The 18,132-nt window shown below is 42.3% G+C and overlaps 1 protein-coding gene across 1 annotated transcript in view; it reads right to left on the reverse strand.

Annotated features, from left to right (window-relative positions):
* The window catches only part of PI4K2A (phosphatidylinositol 4-kinase type 2 alpha), a 1,139,234-nt gene that overhangs the window by 934,607 nt on the left and 186,495 nt on the right, over positions 1 to 18,132 (reverse strand). The window contains exon 2 of the mRNA XM_044056228.1: positions 6,146 to 6,346. Coding sequence (XP_043912163.1) covers positions 6,146 to 6,346 — 201 coding nt within the window. The remainder of the gene's footprint in view (positions 1 to 6,145; positions 6,347 to 18,132) is intronic.

Here is an 18,132-nt window from a genome sequence, read left to right on the forward strand (position 1 = left end):
TGACACCAGCCATCTGTCCCAGTGAGGCCCTTTTGTAGGATGTCCACACAGTTAGGCGTTTTGATTATGGCTCCTAGTTTGCAGTCATCTGCGAACTTTGTTAGCCAAAGACCTTCTGTGTTAGCCTGTACTTCAGAAAAGTAGATGCCAAACAGGAGAGGAGCCAGGACTGAAACCTGTGGTACTCCATTTGTCACTGGTCTGAAGTTGGATTTAGAGTCTGCTACTTTCACAGTGTGGGTTCTGTAAGTGAGCCAGCTGGCAACCCATCTTGTGACATAGGGATTTATACCTAGTTTAGTGAGTATCTGTAATTCCAGAGTGGGGGATGGTGTTGAAAGCCTTGGCGCAATCTAGACAGGCTGTGTGAACCACCTTACCCTCATCTACGGCTTTGGTGACCACTTCAAAGAAGTCTATCAGATTTAGGAGACATGATCTGCCTTTTACAAACCCAAACTGGGTAGGGTCCAGGGTTTGGAGATTATCAATGTCATTGTTTATAAGTTCCATGAGGATATGTTCCATAGTCTTGCAGACCAGGCTCGTCAGGCTAATGGGGCGGTAGTTCCCGGGGTCCTTGGTAGCTCCCCCTTTGTGGAGTGGGATAACCGTTGTGCGCCATTCAGTGGCCACAAAGCCTGAGGTGAGGCTATGATTGAATATGGTACTTAGGTGGGGTGCCAGTACATTCTGTAGTTCATGTAGAATGCAGCCTGGGATGTTATCAGATCCCAAGGATGCTGTGTTCTTGGCTTTGGAGAGAGTGTTTTTTACCTGTACAGCTGTGATTACAGGAACTTTGCATTCTTCTGGTATAGAGATGTTCCCTTTAGGGGGTGAGAGAGGAGTAAAGTTAGCACTGAACCTATCTGGCAGGATGTTGGCAATATCAGTTGGTTCTGTATATTTAGTGCCATTGTGCTGTAACTCAGAGCAGATCTGAGTGTTGCCATTGAGATTTTTGACATATAGAATATAGAATGCTTTGTGGTTGTCTTTAGAATCAGTGACGATTTTGTTTTCATAACTAGCTTTGGAGAATTTTATGAGGGATCTCAGCTTCTTACTGAGGCTGACCACGGAGTTCCTCCAATCATGGGATTTTACTCTTTTTTGCAACAGTTTCTTTCTTCTGTTGTAGAGTTTGTTTATGGCAAGGGGATCACCAGATTGGCTTCCTTTTTTGGGGGGGTAGCATCTTGGTCCTTTTAGGGATTGCACAATCCATGCACTCGTGTAAGTGCTTATAAAGTGCATTTGTATAGGATTCAGCAGTCGTACCTGTATTGTCAGTCAGCATGGGTGTCGTGAAGTTTGCCAGTTCTGTCTTAAGAAATGCGAAGTTGGCTTTGGAGAAATTTTTTACGATGGTTTCCCTAATGGGGGGTGGGGGTGGCATGTGGATGTCTAGGGGTGATTAGCTTGTGGTCAGATCTGACCAACGAGGAATTGATCTCTGGAGTGGAACAACGGTTGCCCATGTTGGTAAGGACCAGGTCTAGGATACTGCTGCCCCTGATGGGGGTGTGGATAAATTGATCCAAGGCGTTGGAATTTATGGATTCCAGAAAATGTTGAGCACAACAGTTGGTACATGAGTAGTTTTCCCAGTTAATGGTGGGGTAGTTGAAATCACCCATTATTAGAGTGTTAAGCTGTACCCTAATATTTTCCAGTGTATCAAGAAATGAGGAGTGGGAATCCTGGGGCATGGTGTGGGATCTGTAGCAAGCCACAATTTGGATTGCAGTCTTGCCCAGAGTTAGTTGCACTTGGATAATCTTGGATGCATTATGCTGAGCAACTAGCCTGGAGGTGTGGATATCCTTAATGAATATGGACACGCCTCCGCCTTTAGTGTTTCAGTCCAGGTTAGGTGGTGGAAAGGTGTGGTATGAATTATAGCCTAGTAATGCAGGGGTGATCTCTGGAGCCTTGAACCAAGTCTCTGTCACTGCACAGATGTCGATGTTCTCCATTTTAAGGAGTGCCTCGAGTGAGTGCATTTTCAGGTTTAGACTTCTAGCATTAAGTAGAATTACCCTCAGATTTTGCTTGCTTGTAGCTGTTACAGTGGTGAATTTGTCATTTGAACCTTGCCTAAAAAAGGCACTATAGGGGTGGCAAGAGCCTTAGCCAGTATCCAGAATCCCAAGGGGGACAGATGCCGGCCATCTCTGGCAAAGCATTGTGGTTTGTTGATCATGTCATCCCAGGCAGACAGATACTGGATCCCCTTAGAATGACACCAGAAGCTTAGCCAATTGTTGAAGTCAGTCATTTTGCCCTTGTACTGTGCTATCATTCTGGATGATGGTAGGATGCTACTCAGGGCTAGGGTCATACCTGCCTAGGCTACAAGATCTAACAGCTCCTCCATGTGTCTTTTCATGTAGTCCATGGAGGTATGTCTCAGGTCATTCACGCCAACATGGACAATGACAGAGTCATATTTGTACTTGTTGTGGAGTGACCAGAGTGCAAGCGTTATGTGGCGGATCCTGGCACCTGACAGGCAGCTGACAGTTACTTTCTCCTTGTTTAGCCTGGTGAGTGGAACATCAGTGTGCCTGACTAGAGACACCTATGACTAGAGTGTTGGGTACGTTGTTATGCCTTATGGGCTGTGGTTGAGTAGCACACTGAGTTTGTGGGCTATGTGTCATCTGGGTTGTGTTGGAGGGTGGATGTTGCTTGCGTTTCTGCTTTGGAGGTCCCAGTTGCTTGGGTAGATTTTTGAGAGCCTCTGCGAACGTAGGTGTGTGTTTTGTGTTTCTATGTGTGTGTTTTGGTGGTGTAGGTTTTGAGGGACTATGTCATGAGTGTGGTGTGGTGCAAGTGTTTACCTTCTCCTCTTGACTGTCTTGGGTGAAGAGAGCTTTGCTTCCAATTTGGCTATATAAGTGCATCTCTCACAGGTTGTAGTGTTGGGTGGTAGGAGGAGAGGGTTGTCTGTGTACATGAGGCAACTGCTGTATTTCCCCAAGATGTCCAGATTCATCAGGTAGACAGGAGAAAACACCGAGAGCTGACCCTTAGACATGCCTGGAAAGGTGCTTATTTATTAAGTACTAAAAACTGTTTTCCTCTAGACAAGTGAGGAAAGTTGAGTGTTGTAGTAGTTTGTAGCTTACTTAGTGCTTACTATGAGTTCTGAACAAGTGCTGAGCTCAAAGAAACAGATTTGAGTGCTGAAACTAGAAAACTGGATAGTTCTTAGAAAGTGGGGGACATGCTGTTTGGTGATCATCAGTCTTATCCCAGATGTTGCAAGTGCATCAGACTGTTGTACCATTCTCCTAGCAGATATCCTTGATAGCATGTATAGCACCTCAGCACACAAGAAAGAAGCTGCATAGCAATCCAAAATTAAAACTGAAAGGGTTTCCACTAAAATGGCAACGTCCCCTGTTATCACTAAAGAACAGGTCCTTAATACTCTCTCTAAGGCCAAGAACACTGCATCAATGGGCCCAGACAGTATCCCAGGATGCCTTCTAAAAGCATGAAATATGACCTATCATGGTCTCTATAACTGCTATTTAACTGAAGCCTCCAAACTGGCTTTGTGCCTCAAACGGAGAACAGCAACAGTCATCCCTCTGCACAAAGTTGGGCCATCTACAGACTATGGCAACTACAGACTCATAGTATCATATGCAAAGACATGGAAAGAATTATCATGGAAATAATCAATAATGACATAGGAAATCTTCATACACTGGACTCGACCCAATATGGTTTCGTCAAGGGCAGATCATAACCACTCAACCTGGTGGCCTTCTTTCAGAAGGTCACCAAAGCAATGGATTATGAATTATGAAGCAATGGTTCACACTGCCTACCTTGACCTGGCCAAGGCATATGACATACCCCAATCAGGCATTGTTGACAAATTCAAGAGGTTAGGTGCAAACCCTTATGTCACCCAGTGGACAGCCAGCTGGCTCACAGACAGGACCCAAGAAGTGAGAAATGGGGAGTCCACCTCTACAAAGAGGCCAGTCACAAGCAGAGTCCCCTCAGGGATTGGTCCTGAGACTGCTCCTTTTTGGCATTTATTTCTCTGAAGTCAAGGCCAATGTCAGTGGCCTCTGGCTGACTAAATTTGTAGATGACTGCAAATTATTAGCTGTCACTGAATTCCCTACTGACACAAATGTTCTCCAGAAAGGGCTGAGACACACAAACAACTGGTGTCAGAGCCATGGACTAAAAGTAAATGGCAAGAAATGCATAATAGTATCCTTCAGAAGTCATCCACCTCTGGTAACTATCATATTGACAACATACCCGTAAGAGATGGCCCAGTAGTCAGGAACATGGGGATACACAGACAGTAATCTATCCTTTGACCATCACGTGTCTATAGTAGTGAGGAAATCATTCTATGTTGGGCAACTTATAAGCAAAGGTATGGCATCCAAGTCCAACAAAGTCATTGTTCCTCTGTATTTGACATTCATCAGACCTATCATTAGGTATATACCAAAGGGGGTATTGTACTCAATCAAGCATATCCAGCAATTGGAATGCCCAGAGACGTTCCTAACTAAAAGGATACAGGGAGTAAGTAACATGTCCAGTGCAAACCACCTCAAGTACCTATCCCTGCAATCTGTCTCCTACAGGCTGTTGAGGAAATATCTATGCCTGATATACAAGGCATTACCAGACCCCACTCTGATGGACCTCCTGCATATCCACAAAACAAATATCACCAGAATTACCCATTCTAAAGACTTCAACCTTGCCTGTGTTATAAACAGGGCCTGCTGGAGAGACAGATATGATTCCTACAGACTACCCAGTCTCCAAAACAGGCTCCTCATCCATGTGATGCAGTGTTCCTCCCTAACCCAATTCAAGTGCAACTTGGACAACTGGATGGGGAACAGGAATTCGTCCCTAGTTTGGCACCTACGCCTCTAATGGACGCAGACAGCCTGTAAATGGTTCATCTTCCACGCCCCTACTTGCAAATCTCCCAAGCCCCTGCTTACACTTACCAAGAGTACCAAAACTTACTAGAGATTTAGGATGCATGGCTAGGCTTTAAAAGGCCCTTGTGGTCATTAGCCTAGTAAATGCATATGAACCTATGTATAGACTGCCCAGTTACAGACGGTCAAGAATCAAGGTCCCTGTGCTCCGTCATTCACCAGGTGCAAAACAGCAACACTAATCTAAAACTGGCTCCTAAAACAGTTTCATTCTTTAGATGATCATTAGTCTCTAGAAAAAAGATAACATCCCTCTACTCCTTCTTAAACCAGAAGCAAAACAGAAGCAGTAATCCCAAGCTGACTCCTGAAAAGTGGCTATAAACTACAAGTGATTAGTAGTTTCAACATGATCACACTGGCCAAGCCTTCCAACAGAGTGACTGCATGATCAACAGATTTTCATTGATGAAGATGATGAAGAAGCTCACCTAAAACATGCAGCAAACAGGCTGAAGTGCTCTAATGGCCATACATGCAGATCTTGAGAAGCTGGAACTACTATGCATGTGGAGTCAGCATTGCAGCAAGGGACAAACCAAAAATCCAACTCACTATAGAAGGTCCACTGAAGCAAGACCTAAACTTTACTCAAAGTGTGATTGATGCAGTAACAACCAAGTCAACCATCTTAAGCCAGCTTTGGGGGTTAACAAATATAAATTAAGTTTAAAAAATGTGTGGTAAGCATACAATGCAACTGGTGTGCGCAGAAAACTTGGTTTGCTGGTTAACTAGGCTTAGTCACTCAGTAATTTGGTAAAAAAGGAAACAAACTAGGTGGGCCAAATTACACTTGCCTGCAATCATATCTGGTTAATTTTCTGCACCTGCAACAGTGAACATTTTCTTAATTGTTGGCAACTTCATTTCTTTAGAAATAGTTATCTGTCTTTTATTATTAAATGCAATTTTTCATGATTGCTTTAGTGCTTTTATTTGGAAAAATATTTCCACAACTTAATTTCAAAGAGCAGTTTTAACCAAATGAGCAAAAAGTCACTTGCTCATTTAAGCCAGACATAATGATGAATACGGAAATTGTCACAGGCAACCAACTTTTAATAAATCGAAAAAAAAAAAAAAAAGAAATCCAATATCCATTACACACAGAAAATTAGCTTGGATCACTTTCTTACCTTAGTCTTTGGTACTATATTTAGATCAAGCTTTTGGTCCACAAGACTTGCTCCAGCTTCTGACAGGTAGCCCTGATTTAGGACAAGGCAGTCACGTCCAAAACAGCAAGGGCAACACAACTTCTGTAACCACTTGGTCCACTTGGGGTTGAGCTGTCCATATGGTTCTTCATTTTTAGGTTTAAAGACACCAATGCATTTCTGTTTTAACAAGAAGATAGAAATTTTTCCACATGTGACCATAAACAAAAACATGAGGCTGCAAACAATCCACAACTTAAAAACGCCTTTAGTCTACTGACTACAAAATTAGCTTGTTCAAATATTAAAATATATCTTGCATTCCAAGAAACCATATCTTTATACAACACAAAGGTTGGCAGTGCAAAGAAAACACATTAATAAAATATAGTTAAGCAGTTCCTGAGCTATAGATGAGTCACAAAAATGTTGAAAGTAACAAATGTTTTCTACCTTTATCATTCAACCTGTGCTCGAGTCAATCTCAATGGGTCTTTGGTTGTATTATACTGCAAAACCACCAAACAGATGAAAATGAGAAAATATCAAAGACTGTAAGATGGTTCTTACAATAACGTCGCTAAGCACTTAACTGCTACATTCAAGTAGTTTCAATTCATTGAAGTCTTTTTTGTCCTCGTTAGGTTCAAACCAAATGTTACACACTAAAAGACTTAATAAAAATGGGAATTCCAAGATGGCTACACATTAAGCAACAGATTGATTTCAGCTCTCCCCGTGTGAAAACAGAAACTGAAAAAAGGGAGCCAGTGAAACAGTCTTCCTGGATAAAATTCAGTTTCCTGTCTATTAAGTACACTGCCAGGATGACAGCAAAGAAGAAATTTAGAGAACCTAAAAGAAAAATAACCAGAAAAGGTAAAGAGAAAACAATGACTGTGAAGAATCCTCCAGCTGTTTAGCAAGGGTCCCTATTATTTCAACGAGGAATTGGATCATCTAACAGTATTTTATCGAGCATGCCATTCACTGAACCATTCCGAGATTGCACTCATTTAGAAATTTGTCTTTTCCCCACTACAGTGCATTCTAGGAGTTGGCATTATATAATTAGCAGGGGGTGCAGCTCCCCACAAGAGGGAAGTCTGATGAAAGGCACTTCCAATGAAATGCCGTTCGATGATCTGATTCTTCGATGTAATAATATAGACCCATTCAGCAAACAGTAGTTTAAGCTTCAGCTTTGGTACAAGAGATAGCTTCCAGTAATTTAGAGGAAAAATAAATCAAATATATTCACAGGTAATTAAAATAAAGAGGTTGAAAAAGACAGAAGTCTTAACTGCAGTGGATATAAAACGTTTACACATCCCTGTTAAAAGGCCAGATTTTTGTGATACAAAAAATGAGACCACAATAAATCATTTCAAAACTTTTCCCGCCTTTAATGTAACCTATAACCTGTACAATTCAATTGAAAAACAAGCAAATCTGTTAGGAGAAACAATATAAAAAATAAAAAAGCTTGTTGCATAAGTGTGCACACCCTTAAACTAATACTTTGTTGAAGCAACTTTTGATTGTGTCCTTAAATGTCATTCAGTTTTACCTACAGAGAAGCAAAAACAAGAATCACAAAAAGCTAAATACACTAACCCTTTACTATTACAATTATGTGAAGTGAATGTAAACTTCCATTTAATAATAAGTAAAAACAGTCCATTTCCTACTTAAATGTATTTAAACTGCCCACATTTGTTGGTGCCACTTTGATTTTAAATAGTCAGGTCTTGTCAGTCTTGTCATCTTTATTATACATTTTTATTGATTTATTTACTTTATATTTGCTTACTTTGGATTTATAAGATTTGTAAAAATATATTTTATTAGTTTTATTTAATGACATGGCAGTTGCAATATAGAATTATTTAATAAACATTAACTGAAGGCTGGAAACAACTGGATGGAGTTGACCACGACTTCAATTTATTCTGTATTTAAATATGCTATGTACACATTTTTCATTTCTGATGAAGTCCTATAGGACAAAAGAAATTAACTGCCTTTATTAAAGCATGTACATTACTTTATTGCTTGGCTTGTGTGATGTGGGCTTGTTGGTCAGTCTTCAGAATATTTTTTACTGGATGATCAAAGACATTTTTGGATACAGAACAGGCTATGGATGAAATAAAGTTTATCCAAAAAAAAAAGAGGGAGCCAGCGAGCAGAAGGGGATTGTATTTTTTATTCTTCTGAAAATAAAGCTCACAGAGAGACTTTGCCAGTGAAACCATTTCTGTTATTCCAATGGATATGCTTGAGAGACAGAAAAAAGCACAGACGTTGACAAAAAGAATAAGAAATAACTTGGACATGAAGCAGACAGGTATTGGGAGATGAGGATGATGAAGAAGAAGACTATAAAGCAATCATCACATTTGTGAAATATGTCTTGCAAATACAATTGGCTGAGAAAGACGGGAATTTTATTGGCTTTCTTAAACTTGTGGGTGGTCAGTAAAGCATATACCCCATTTTATGTTATTAATGTTTAGAAGGGCACTAAAGGGGAAAAAAGACACAACTGTAAGTAAAAATTTCTGTTCTTAATATTTGTATAAAACATTACATGATATATGAACTGCATGTTACATTGTACAGCAGTCTTTTTATAGAACAGTTGGATATATTTTAAATGTGGGGGAGGGGTCTTTTCAGTGACTATTGTATATGTTAAAGACATTAAAGAAGTGCTTTTTCTTAGTTGCAAGAAACAATTTCTACACAAAAGCAAGTCAAAGTTGGTACAGTGCCGTGATTTTGAGCTGCTGGGGGTGGGGTGGGTGTCTAGGTGTACTGATTATACACAGAATTAATATAATAATTTCCCTTGTTTTTACATAAGTGAATATCTAGATTCATGCGCTTGGTTAAAGCTATAAACAGGTTGTTTTTTGTAAGCAAACAGGCTTGGAAAATAAGACAAAAACATGAAAGTCATAAAAAATGCCAAATTTCTTGCATCTGAAAATATATTAACTTGTTTTTCTTCCATTAGCAAATATTCTCAGTGGAATACATGAAGTCTGCAGGTGAAGGCAGTTGATCAGAAGAAATTTTTACACTCTGTTCTGAGTAAAATTTACACAGAATCCTTCTGGCATATGCAGTGTTGTTGGTTGTTTTTTTTTCATCACTATTTTTACATGGTGCAAGCAATTAATTATGAGAGTTCTGAACATTCACTGCCAAGGGAAATGCACAATTTAAAAGTACAATAGCAAGCAGTTCAATAAAAAATAAAGCTTGAAACTGTGGAAAGTGAGTAAGACAGAGTTTCCTCCCCAACAGAATTAATACTTTAAATCTAATGGAACAGTGCATAATTCAGTTGTACTTAAAGGTAGCCAGTTCATTTTTTCTTAGGGTTAAAAGTTAATGTTTTCTGAAAGCACGCAAGATGATTTTCACACTGAAGAGGGGAACAGAGCTAAGAAAAAAAAAAAAAAACAGACCGCAATCAGTGTAAGACGGAACACAGATCACAACGTGCTTTAGCAAGGGTAAGCTTAATTTTATATTTGGTAAGACCTTTGGGTGCAGCTGTCGATTTGAGGCAACTGTTCCTATCTGGAGGGTTCGATTTTATTTGTTGAAAATGTCCATATGTTCCAAGTTAAAAGTGATGGGACTGTTCTTAAAATATATTTAGTTTTTTTGTTTAAAGGTTTTCATTAAAGCAAAAATTCTTGAAAATGTGACACAAGTTCAAATGGAGATGAGAAGAAACAACTGCATAAAAGATCAGCCAGCCAAACAATATGTGCATGAAAGAGGAAAAGGTGGAAATGCATACACTAAAAAATGTTCATGTATAACAAGTGGGAACACTAGCCTTTTAACATAATGGCTACTCTGTCTATACTATCTTGGAATGTACTTGGCCTTACAGTTACAGAAAAAAGGAAAGAATACTAAATTCTAATAAGAAATGCGGAGTGCAAGTCGTAATGCTGCAGAAGACACACTGGGAAAGAAGGAAGCATGTGAACTGGATAAAGAAAGGATTTCAAGGTAGATATTCAGCAGAACATCAGGGACAAAAGAAAAGGGGAGTAATAATACTGTTTGATAGAGGGGAAAACAATAACGATAGGTTTGTGGTAGTAAGGGATTATTCCCAAGGAAAGAAGATTACGTTGGCATGAATTTGCATTCCACCAAACACTTCTATTACAGAGTTTAACAAAATCTTGGGAGAATTTATAAGCATTCAGCAGGGAATATTGCTTATAGGTGGAACTGGAACTTGATTTGTAATAATGAGGATCTATCAGGGAGACCCATAAGAGAAATTATAACAAAAGAGGGTAAGAATTTGAAAAAATTAATGTAAATATCTGGCAAGGAGATGTAAATTTAGTAGGAGGAACTCACACAGCATTCGCATATTATGCTCCAAGATACAATAACTGGTCAAGATTGGACAGAAATAGAAGTTATGTTCTTACCATAACGTTCCATGTTAGTTGTCTTCTTCTCGCCTTCTTCTTGCTGGATGGGTTCGGAGCCGACCTCGGCTCCGACTCGGCCACTCTAAAAGCTCGAGAGTTGGTTTCACCGGCTCGAGGCTCCCCTTATATCCCACAATGCTAGGCGAGAGTTACCTCAGATCTCGTTTGTGAGCTAACCCCAGCTTATAACAGTAACAGAATAACTCTAAAACAGAGTCCACCTCTAACAACAGGAAAAAGGAAGGGTGACCTACATCCTGATCCAGGAAATATGCACAACAGCATATGCCTAAGAAAGAGGTGGTAGAAAGAGAGGTCACGATCACAACTCCTCTAGGTCTGTCCAGGCCAGGGGGAAGGAGGGTGGGACGCAAGAAGAAGACAACTAACATGGAACGTTATGGTAAGAACATAACTTCTATATGTTAAGTTGTCTATCTCGCCTTCATTCTTGCTGGATGGGACCGCGTCCCTAGCACCTTGTCCCGGGTGGCCTAACGGAACAGACTCCTGAGAACAGTGGAACCAAAATTAGCCCTATGCCTAGAAGCTAAATCCAACTTATAATGAGAAATAAAAGTGTGAGGAGTAGCCCAAGTAGCCGCTGCACAAATGGTATCAATAGGCAGTCTGTCTTGGAAGGCTAAAGAAGTAGCCAAAGCTCTGGTGGAATGGGCTTTAGGTTTATTAGGCAATTTTTGTTGTCTAATTTCATATACCAGGGAAATCAAAGATGTTAGCCATCTGGATAATGATACCTTTGAAACTGAAAGTCCCTTTCTGTTTTCCGCATAGGAGACAAACAGCTGATCAGATTTTCTGAATTGTTTTGTTCCATCCAAGTAGTACCTCAATTGGCGATGAACATCCAGGCAGTGTAATTTTTGTTCAGACCTATTGGAATACTCTGGAAAAAAGACAGGGAGGTCAATGCTTTGGTTTAGATTTGATGTCGAGACCACCTTAGGCAAAAAGGACGGGTTAGTTCATAAGGATACTCTGTCCTTATGAAACAAAAGATAAGGAGGACGACAACTGAGTGCTTGAAGCTCTGAAACTCTTCTAGCTGATGTAATAGCTACCAGAAAAAGAGTTTTCCATGATAACAATTTTAAGGAACAGGAAGCTGCAGGTTCGAAAGGGGAAGAATCAAAGAAGCAAGAACTAAATTTAGGTCCCAAGGAGAAGGAGGATTTCTTATAGGAGGTCTGAGAAGAAAAACTCCTTTCAAAAAGGCTTTGCAGAGTTTGTGGGACATTAAGGCAGATTCAGAAATACCCACATGAAAGTTAGAAATAGCTGCCAATTGAACTTTAAGTGTAGAGGGAGATGAACCTGCATGGAAGAGTTCAGCTAGAAAATCAAGGACTAGTTGGATGGAAGCGGTGAAAGGATCTATGTCCTTTCCTTGTGCCCAATATGAGAAGCGTTTCCACTTACTTAAATAAATCTTTCGAGTGGAAGATTTATGGGAAGCTATCAATATATCTCTAACAGAGTGAGATAATTGAGGAAGCCTGGCTAAGGTAGGAACTGGAGGAACCAAGCAGTGAGGTTCAGAGAGGGAGGGAGCGATGAAACTGACCCGACTGATGGATCAAAAGATCTGGAACTAGGTCCAGCTTCCACGGTCGCTCCAAGAGAAAACGATGTAGAAAGGGGAACCACACTTGTCGAGGCCAGTAAGGAGCAATGAGGATCAATGAGGCCTTCTGAGCGATAGCTTTCTGAATTACTTGAGAGATCAGTGGGAAAGGAGGAAATGCATACAGAAGTCCCCGGGGCCAAACTTGGACTAGAGCGTCTCTGCTGGGTTGGCCTGGTAAAGGGAACAGAGTGAAATATTCTCTGCACTTGCTGTTTTGGGGAGTAGCAAAAAGATCGCAGCAAGGCTGACCACACTTGAGAAAAATTTCTCTCACTACAGAGTCTTTCAGAGACCACTCGTGAGGCATGAGAATAGCTCTGCTCAACTTGTCCACAATATGATTGGACTTCCCGGGGATGTGCGTTGCTATCAGAAAACGCTGAGAAGAAATCGCCCATTGCCACAGTCTGAGTGCTTCTCGACACAGGGGGTATGATCTGGTTCCGCCTTGTTTGTTGATGCACCACACTACAGACATATTGTCTGTCTGGATTGCAATTGTTCCCAAGGGAAGAGAGTCTTGAAGGGCTTGCAACGCTAAAAGCACTGCTCTCATCTCCAGAACATTTATGTGCAAGTGGCATTCGTTTGGTTGCCATGTGCCCTGGACTGTCCTGCCCTGATAATGCCCCCCCCACCCGATCAGGGAGGCATCCGTTGTCAGTGTAGCAACCGGAGGAGGTGGAACAAAAGGTCTTCCCGACAGGAGATGGGGGGAAGACATCCACCACATGAGATGCTTTTTGCACGCTTGCGTGATCATAATGGTGTGAGACATTGCAAGTTCCTGGTATGACCATTGAGTAAAAGCATCCACTGAAGGATCCGCATGTGGTATCTGGCTAATGGAAGGAGAGGTATGGCGCTGCCATAATTCCCAACACCTTTAGAACTAACCTGGCTTTGATTCTGTTGTTGTTGAGAAGGAGTGATACCAATTTGTGAATGTCTGATATCCTTTGATGTGTTAGCCTTGCAGACATGTTTATCGTATCTAGATTTGCCTATGTAGGTAATAGTGCGACAAGGCGACAAAACAGACTTTTCGCAATTTATTGAAATACCCAGTTTTGACAAAGCGAAAAGTATAATCTCTGGCCATCAGAAGGAGATGCTTGGTGGGAGCTGTGAGGAGCCAGTCGTCCAAATATGGAAACACCTGGAATCCTTGTCGTCTCAGGTGAGAAGCTACCACTGCCATGCATTTGGTAAACACCCAGGGGGCAGTGGTGAGACCAAAGGGCAGGGCCCTGAACTGAAAATGACTGGTTCCCAGCCTGAAGCGGAGGAATCTTCTGGAGCGTCTGTTCATTTTTATGTGATAGTACGCATCCCGAAGGTCTATAGAGCACACCCAGTTTCCTTTGCCCAAAAGGGGAAGGATGGATTGCAGCGTGACCATCCGAAATCTTGTTTTCTTGACTGATTTGTTCAAGATACTGAGATCCAAAATCGGTCTCCAGTCCCCTGTTTTCTTTGGAACTAAAAAGAACCTTGAGTAGATTCCGGATCCTTGTTGGTCTGCTGGCACTGGCTGAATTGCTCTTTTTGCAAGCAGTTTTGAAATTTCCAAAGCTGCTAGATCCCTTTGAGCGGGTGGAACATATGGAAGGGATTTTTTTGACTGATTTGGAAAGCGAAGAAAGGGGATAGAATAGCCTTCGGAAATGATGGACTGTACCCATTTGTCTTGAGTCAGGGATAGCCAGGCTTCTGGGTACAGTGACAATCTTCCCCCGACTGCCTCCGAAGATGGGCAGTCGGGCAACACCTCAGGGATGCTGAAAGGGCTTGTCAGGGAAGGCTTCCCGATTGCCCTGGTTCTGCGGACCCCCCCTGCCCCTAAGGCGACGTCTACCATTGTTATTCCCACCTCTGCCTTTGGTAGGAAAACGACTCTGTGCATCAGGCGAAGTCCCTTGAGATTGTTTACGGAACCACATCTTTCCACCCTTCTGGCCTTTGGGGTAAGGCCTGGAAGGAGTCGAAAAACGGACTCCGACGGCAGAAAGGGTCTTGCCATCAGTCTCGCACCTAGTCAGGGTTTCTTTCACTTGAGGACCAAAGAGAGATGATCCATCAAAAGGGGAGTTTGTGAAAGACGTCTTGAAAGGGTCCGCAAAATTGCATAGCCGCATCCAGGCGTGCCTACGTAAGGCCACACCTGTCCCTGCGGCTCTGCTCGCTCCATCAGCCGCGTAGGAAAGGAGGCGCATGGAGGAGTTGGATATGGAATTAAGGGTAGCCAGCTGCGTGTTCATCTTGTCTTGGAAACCCGCAGCTGTAGGATCCTTTAACATTTCACTCGCTTCCTTGATCAAATCCCTTTGAAGACGAGTAAAATGGCACAGGTAGTTCAGCGAACGCATGGTAAATGTCGCTGAGGAGAACATCCGCTTCCGTACCTATCCATGGACCTAGATTCCTTGTTAGGTGGATGGACAGGTACTGAAGGATCAGCTAGTTCCTTCTTTGTGGCAGCAGCTACCACCATAGCATCCACAGAAACTCCTTTTGTTAAAAATTGCTTGTCTGCTGGAGCTGTTATGAACTTAGAAGGTCTCCTGGGAGTGGGGTCCACTGAATCAGGAGCCGTCCATGCCTTCTTAGCAACCACCTGCATGAGGGGGTCGAAGGGGGGGGACACCCAGGAGGTGGAAGGACGAGAGCCAACGCCTCAAGATACACAGATTCGTCCTCCGAAGGGTTGAGGGCTGGCCAATTTCCCTCTGTTTCAGGATCTCCAGAATGTCTGCAAATGAGACATCTTCAGAAGGGGAACGGGGAACCCTCAGAATCATCCAAATCTGTGTCTGGCGTGATGGACTCAGGTGAGTCAATGTGTTTCCTCTTACACTTCCTCTTCCGAGGGGCTCTTCTGCCAAATCAGGAGAGGCCTCGGAAGAGGATGAAATCCCACAGGGGCTCCTGAGGAGCTGGCTCTCTGCGGTCCGGGATGAGGGAGTGAGTCGACTTACCCTGAGGCACCATAGAGGGAGGGGCGGACGGAGCCGACTGTGGAGTAGAGCCAGGCTCTAACACACTCCGCATGACCTCGAATGCACCCCTGTCAGGCAGAGCCAGAGGTCCCCGCTCCGAGGAGCTAAGAACCCCCTCGGCACCGACAGTGATGGCTCCGAGGCCGATGTCGGAGCCGAACTCACCAGCGCCGAAGCCCCGAGAGGGAGAGGGGGGTTGGACAAGGGTCCGATGCCACTCACCCCCCCCGGAGCCGACTAGGGAAGTCCGGCGCCGAGATTCCTCCAAAGAAGAAAACGGAGCCGACGACGGGGCCGAAGACAATTGTATCGGCTCCGATGTAATCACAGTCTCGGTTCCGACACGACCCGGCTCCGAACTCAAGAGAGTCGAAGGAGGAAAATGTTGATGGACCGGGGCAGGCATTGACTGATGAGTCGGGCTCTGAAGCATCTGGGCCAGTGCCTCGGACTTAAGTAGTCGACTCACTACCCTCTGAAGGTCATGATCCGACAGCCTCGATGACCTAGAGGAGTGAGACCTTTGGCTCCGTTCAGACAGCAGGGGAGATCCTGGAGCCGAATGAACGGAGCCAAGAGATGGTGACCTGGACCTCTTCCTAGTTGTCGGCTCCGAAGATCTGGTCGGAGCCGACACGGGAACTTCTATAACCTCAGCTCCGGCCGGAGCCGAGGGAGCCACAGAAACTGTGGACTGAGACTTATCGGCTCCAGCCGGATTCGATAAAGGCAAAGGTTGAGAAACCTGAGGTCTCGGCTCAGAAGCCGGAGCCGAAGACCTTGCCTTAGAGGGCTTCCCTGTTGAAACAGACAGGGAATCCTCTGGCTTGAGTAAGCCTCTAAGAATTAATTTATTCTTTCTTTCCTGCAGGACCCTGGGGCTGAAGCCATGGCACACAGCACAGGAGTCCTGCAGGTGCAAAGGCCCCAGACAATAGACACAAGAAGTGTGAGCGTCTGTCAGAGACATTTTCTGACAGCACGCATCACACTTCTTGAATCCGGAGACCTTTGCTTCTTTTGACATTTTTCTGAACAGGTGTACACAAACACGCACACAAACACACTAGTTATACCCTGTCAGATTAAACAATAAAAAATAGTAATACTAGTAATTTAAACTACCATAAACTAGTATAAAACACACACACTCCACTAGGGAAGGAAAGGCCTATAGGCCCAAGGGAAGAACCAAGGTTCTTGGGGAAAGAAACGGAAATTTTTTTGGGTAGGGAATAAAAGTTTTCTAACCTACACTAAATAAGTAAAAATATTAAATAAAAAGGGTTTTTAAAGACTAATTTTCTCAAGAAAATAGTACTCACCAGGAACCGGTAGAAACAACCAACCTCGAAGCTGTAGCGGCAAACGAGATCTGAGGTAACTCTCGCCTAGCATTGTGGGATATAAGGGGAGCCTCGAGCCGGTGGAACCAACTCTCGAGCTTTTAGAGTGGCCGAGTCGGAGCCGAGGTCGGCTCCGAACCCATCCAGCAAGAATGAAGGCGAGATAGACAACTTAACATTTTTTATTTCACATGAACATGTGCATTTAATTGAATACATCGACAGGCATCTTTCCAAAAACTATTTCATATCAAGTACAAATAAAAAAAAAAACTAAAAGAACAATGCAGAATAATGAAGTAAAAATGAGACACTGATGCTTTCCCACTTAACTGTTAAAAGTGAGGAATTCAAGAAATGGGTAGTGGAAATTATTCAACAGTTAACAGAGAAGACAGAAATTTCTTCAGAAGGGATAGCTAGTGAGTGGGATAAAATGAAAAAGGATTTGAAAAACAGTGTAGAAATGAAAGATATGGTTAAGAAATAACAGGAATTATTTAGAGGGGTTTACAAAGGTTAAGTATTGCATAATAAGGGGAATCTCACAGAACAAGAGAAGGAACAACTGCAGAGTGCTAAAGAGAAAACAAGGGAGTATGTAGATAACATGCATGAGTTTAGAAGGATTGCTGTTAAGCAACTATTTTTTGATAACAGCAACACAGCACAAAAACTTTTAGCATAAAGAATTGGGCAACAGAAAGTAGAAAGGGTTGTTGCCACTCTTAGGGAGCTTATGAAAAGAAAAATAACCAGAGATGATGTAGTAATATTTCAGAAACTTTATGAAAAAATGTTTAAAGCGGTGGAAAGAGCACAAATAGAAATATTTTATGGAATACTTAGTCATGCCAAGGTTAGAGGAAGCTGAGGCTCAACAACTAATAGTTAAGCTAGGAGAAGATGAAATAAAAATAGTGCTGTATAAGTAAGTCTCCAAGAACAGATGGTATTCCTCCGGAAGTATGAAAGTTAGGAGAGAAGAATGTAATAAACATCTGGAAGATTTTGCTTAATAGTACTTTAAAAGGAGGGGAAGCACCAGCATCTTGGAAGAAAGCTGTGGCGACTGTAATATCTAAAAAGGATAAACGACCCATCAGACTCAACTTCATATAGACCCATTTCAATTTTAAACCATGGTTGCAAAGTTTTTACATCTATACTAAATAAAAGAATGGCAAAGTTGTAGCTGAAATTGATAGATATGGATCAATACAGTTTTGTAGAGGGGAGCCAAACATCTGACAACATTAATAGCACAGTGAAAAATTTAGGTGGAGTTTAAAAATAAGGTGGAAATAAAAGAAAGGGCGCTATAGTTAAAAAGTAACAAGAATTATTTGGACGGACTGACAATCGTTAAAGTACTGCAGAATGGGGGAATCACACAGAACAAGAACAGGATCAACTGCAGAATGCTAAGCTGAAAATAAGGGATTACCTTGATAACATGCAAGAGTTTAGAAAGCTTGCTGTTAAGCAAATGTTT

Source organism: Protopterus annectens, chromosome 14.part0, assembly GCF_019279795.1.
Source record: "Protopterus annectens isolate FY-2018-M chromosome 14.part0, PAN1.0, whole genome shotgun sequence".
In the NCBI taxonomy this organism is placed as follows: Eukaryota; Metazoa; Chordata; order Ceratodontiformes; family Protopteridae; genus Protopterus; species Protopterus annectens.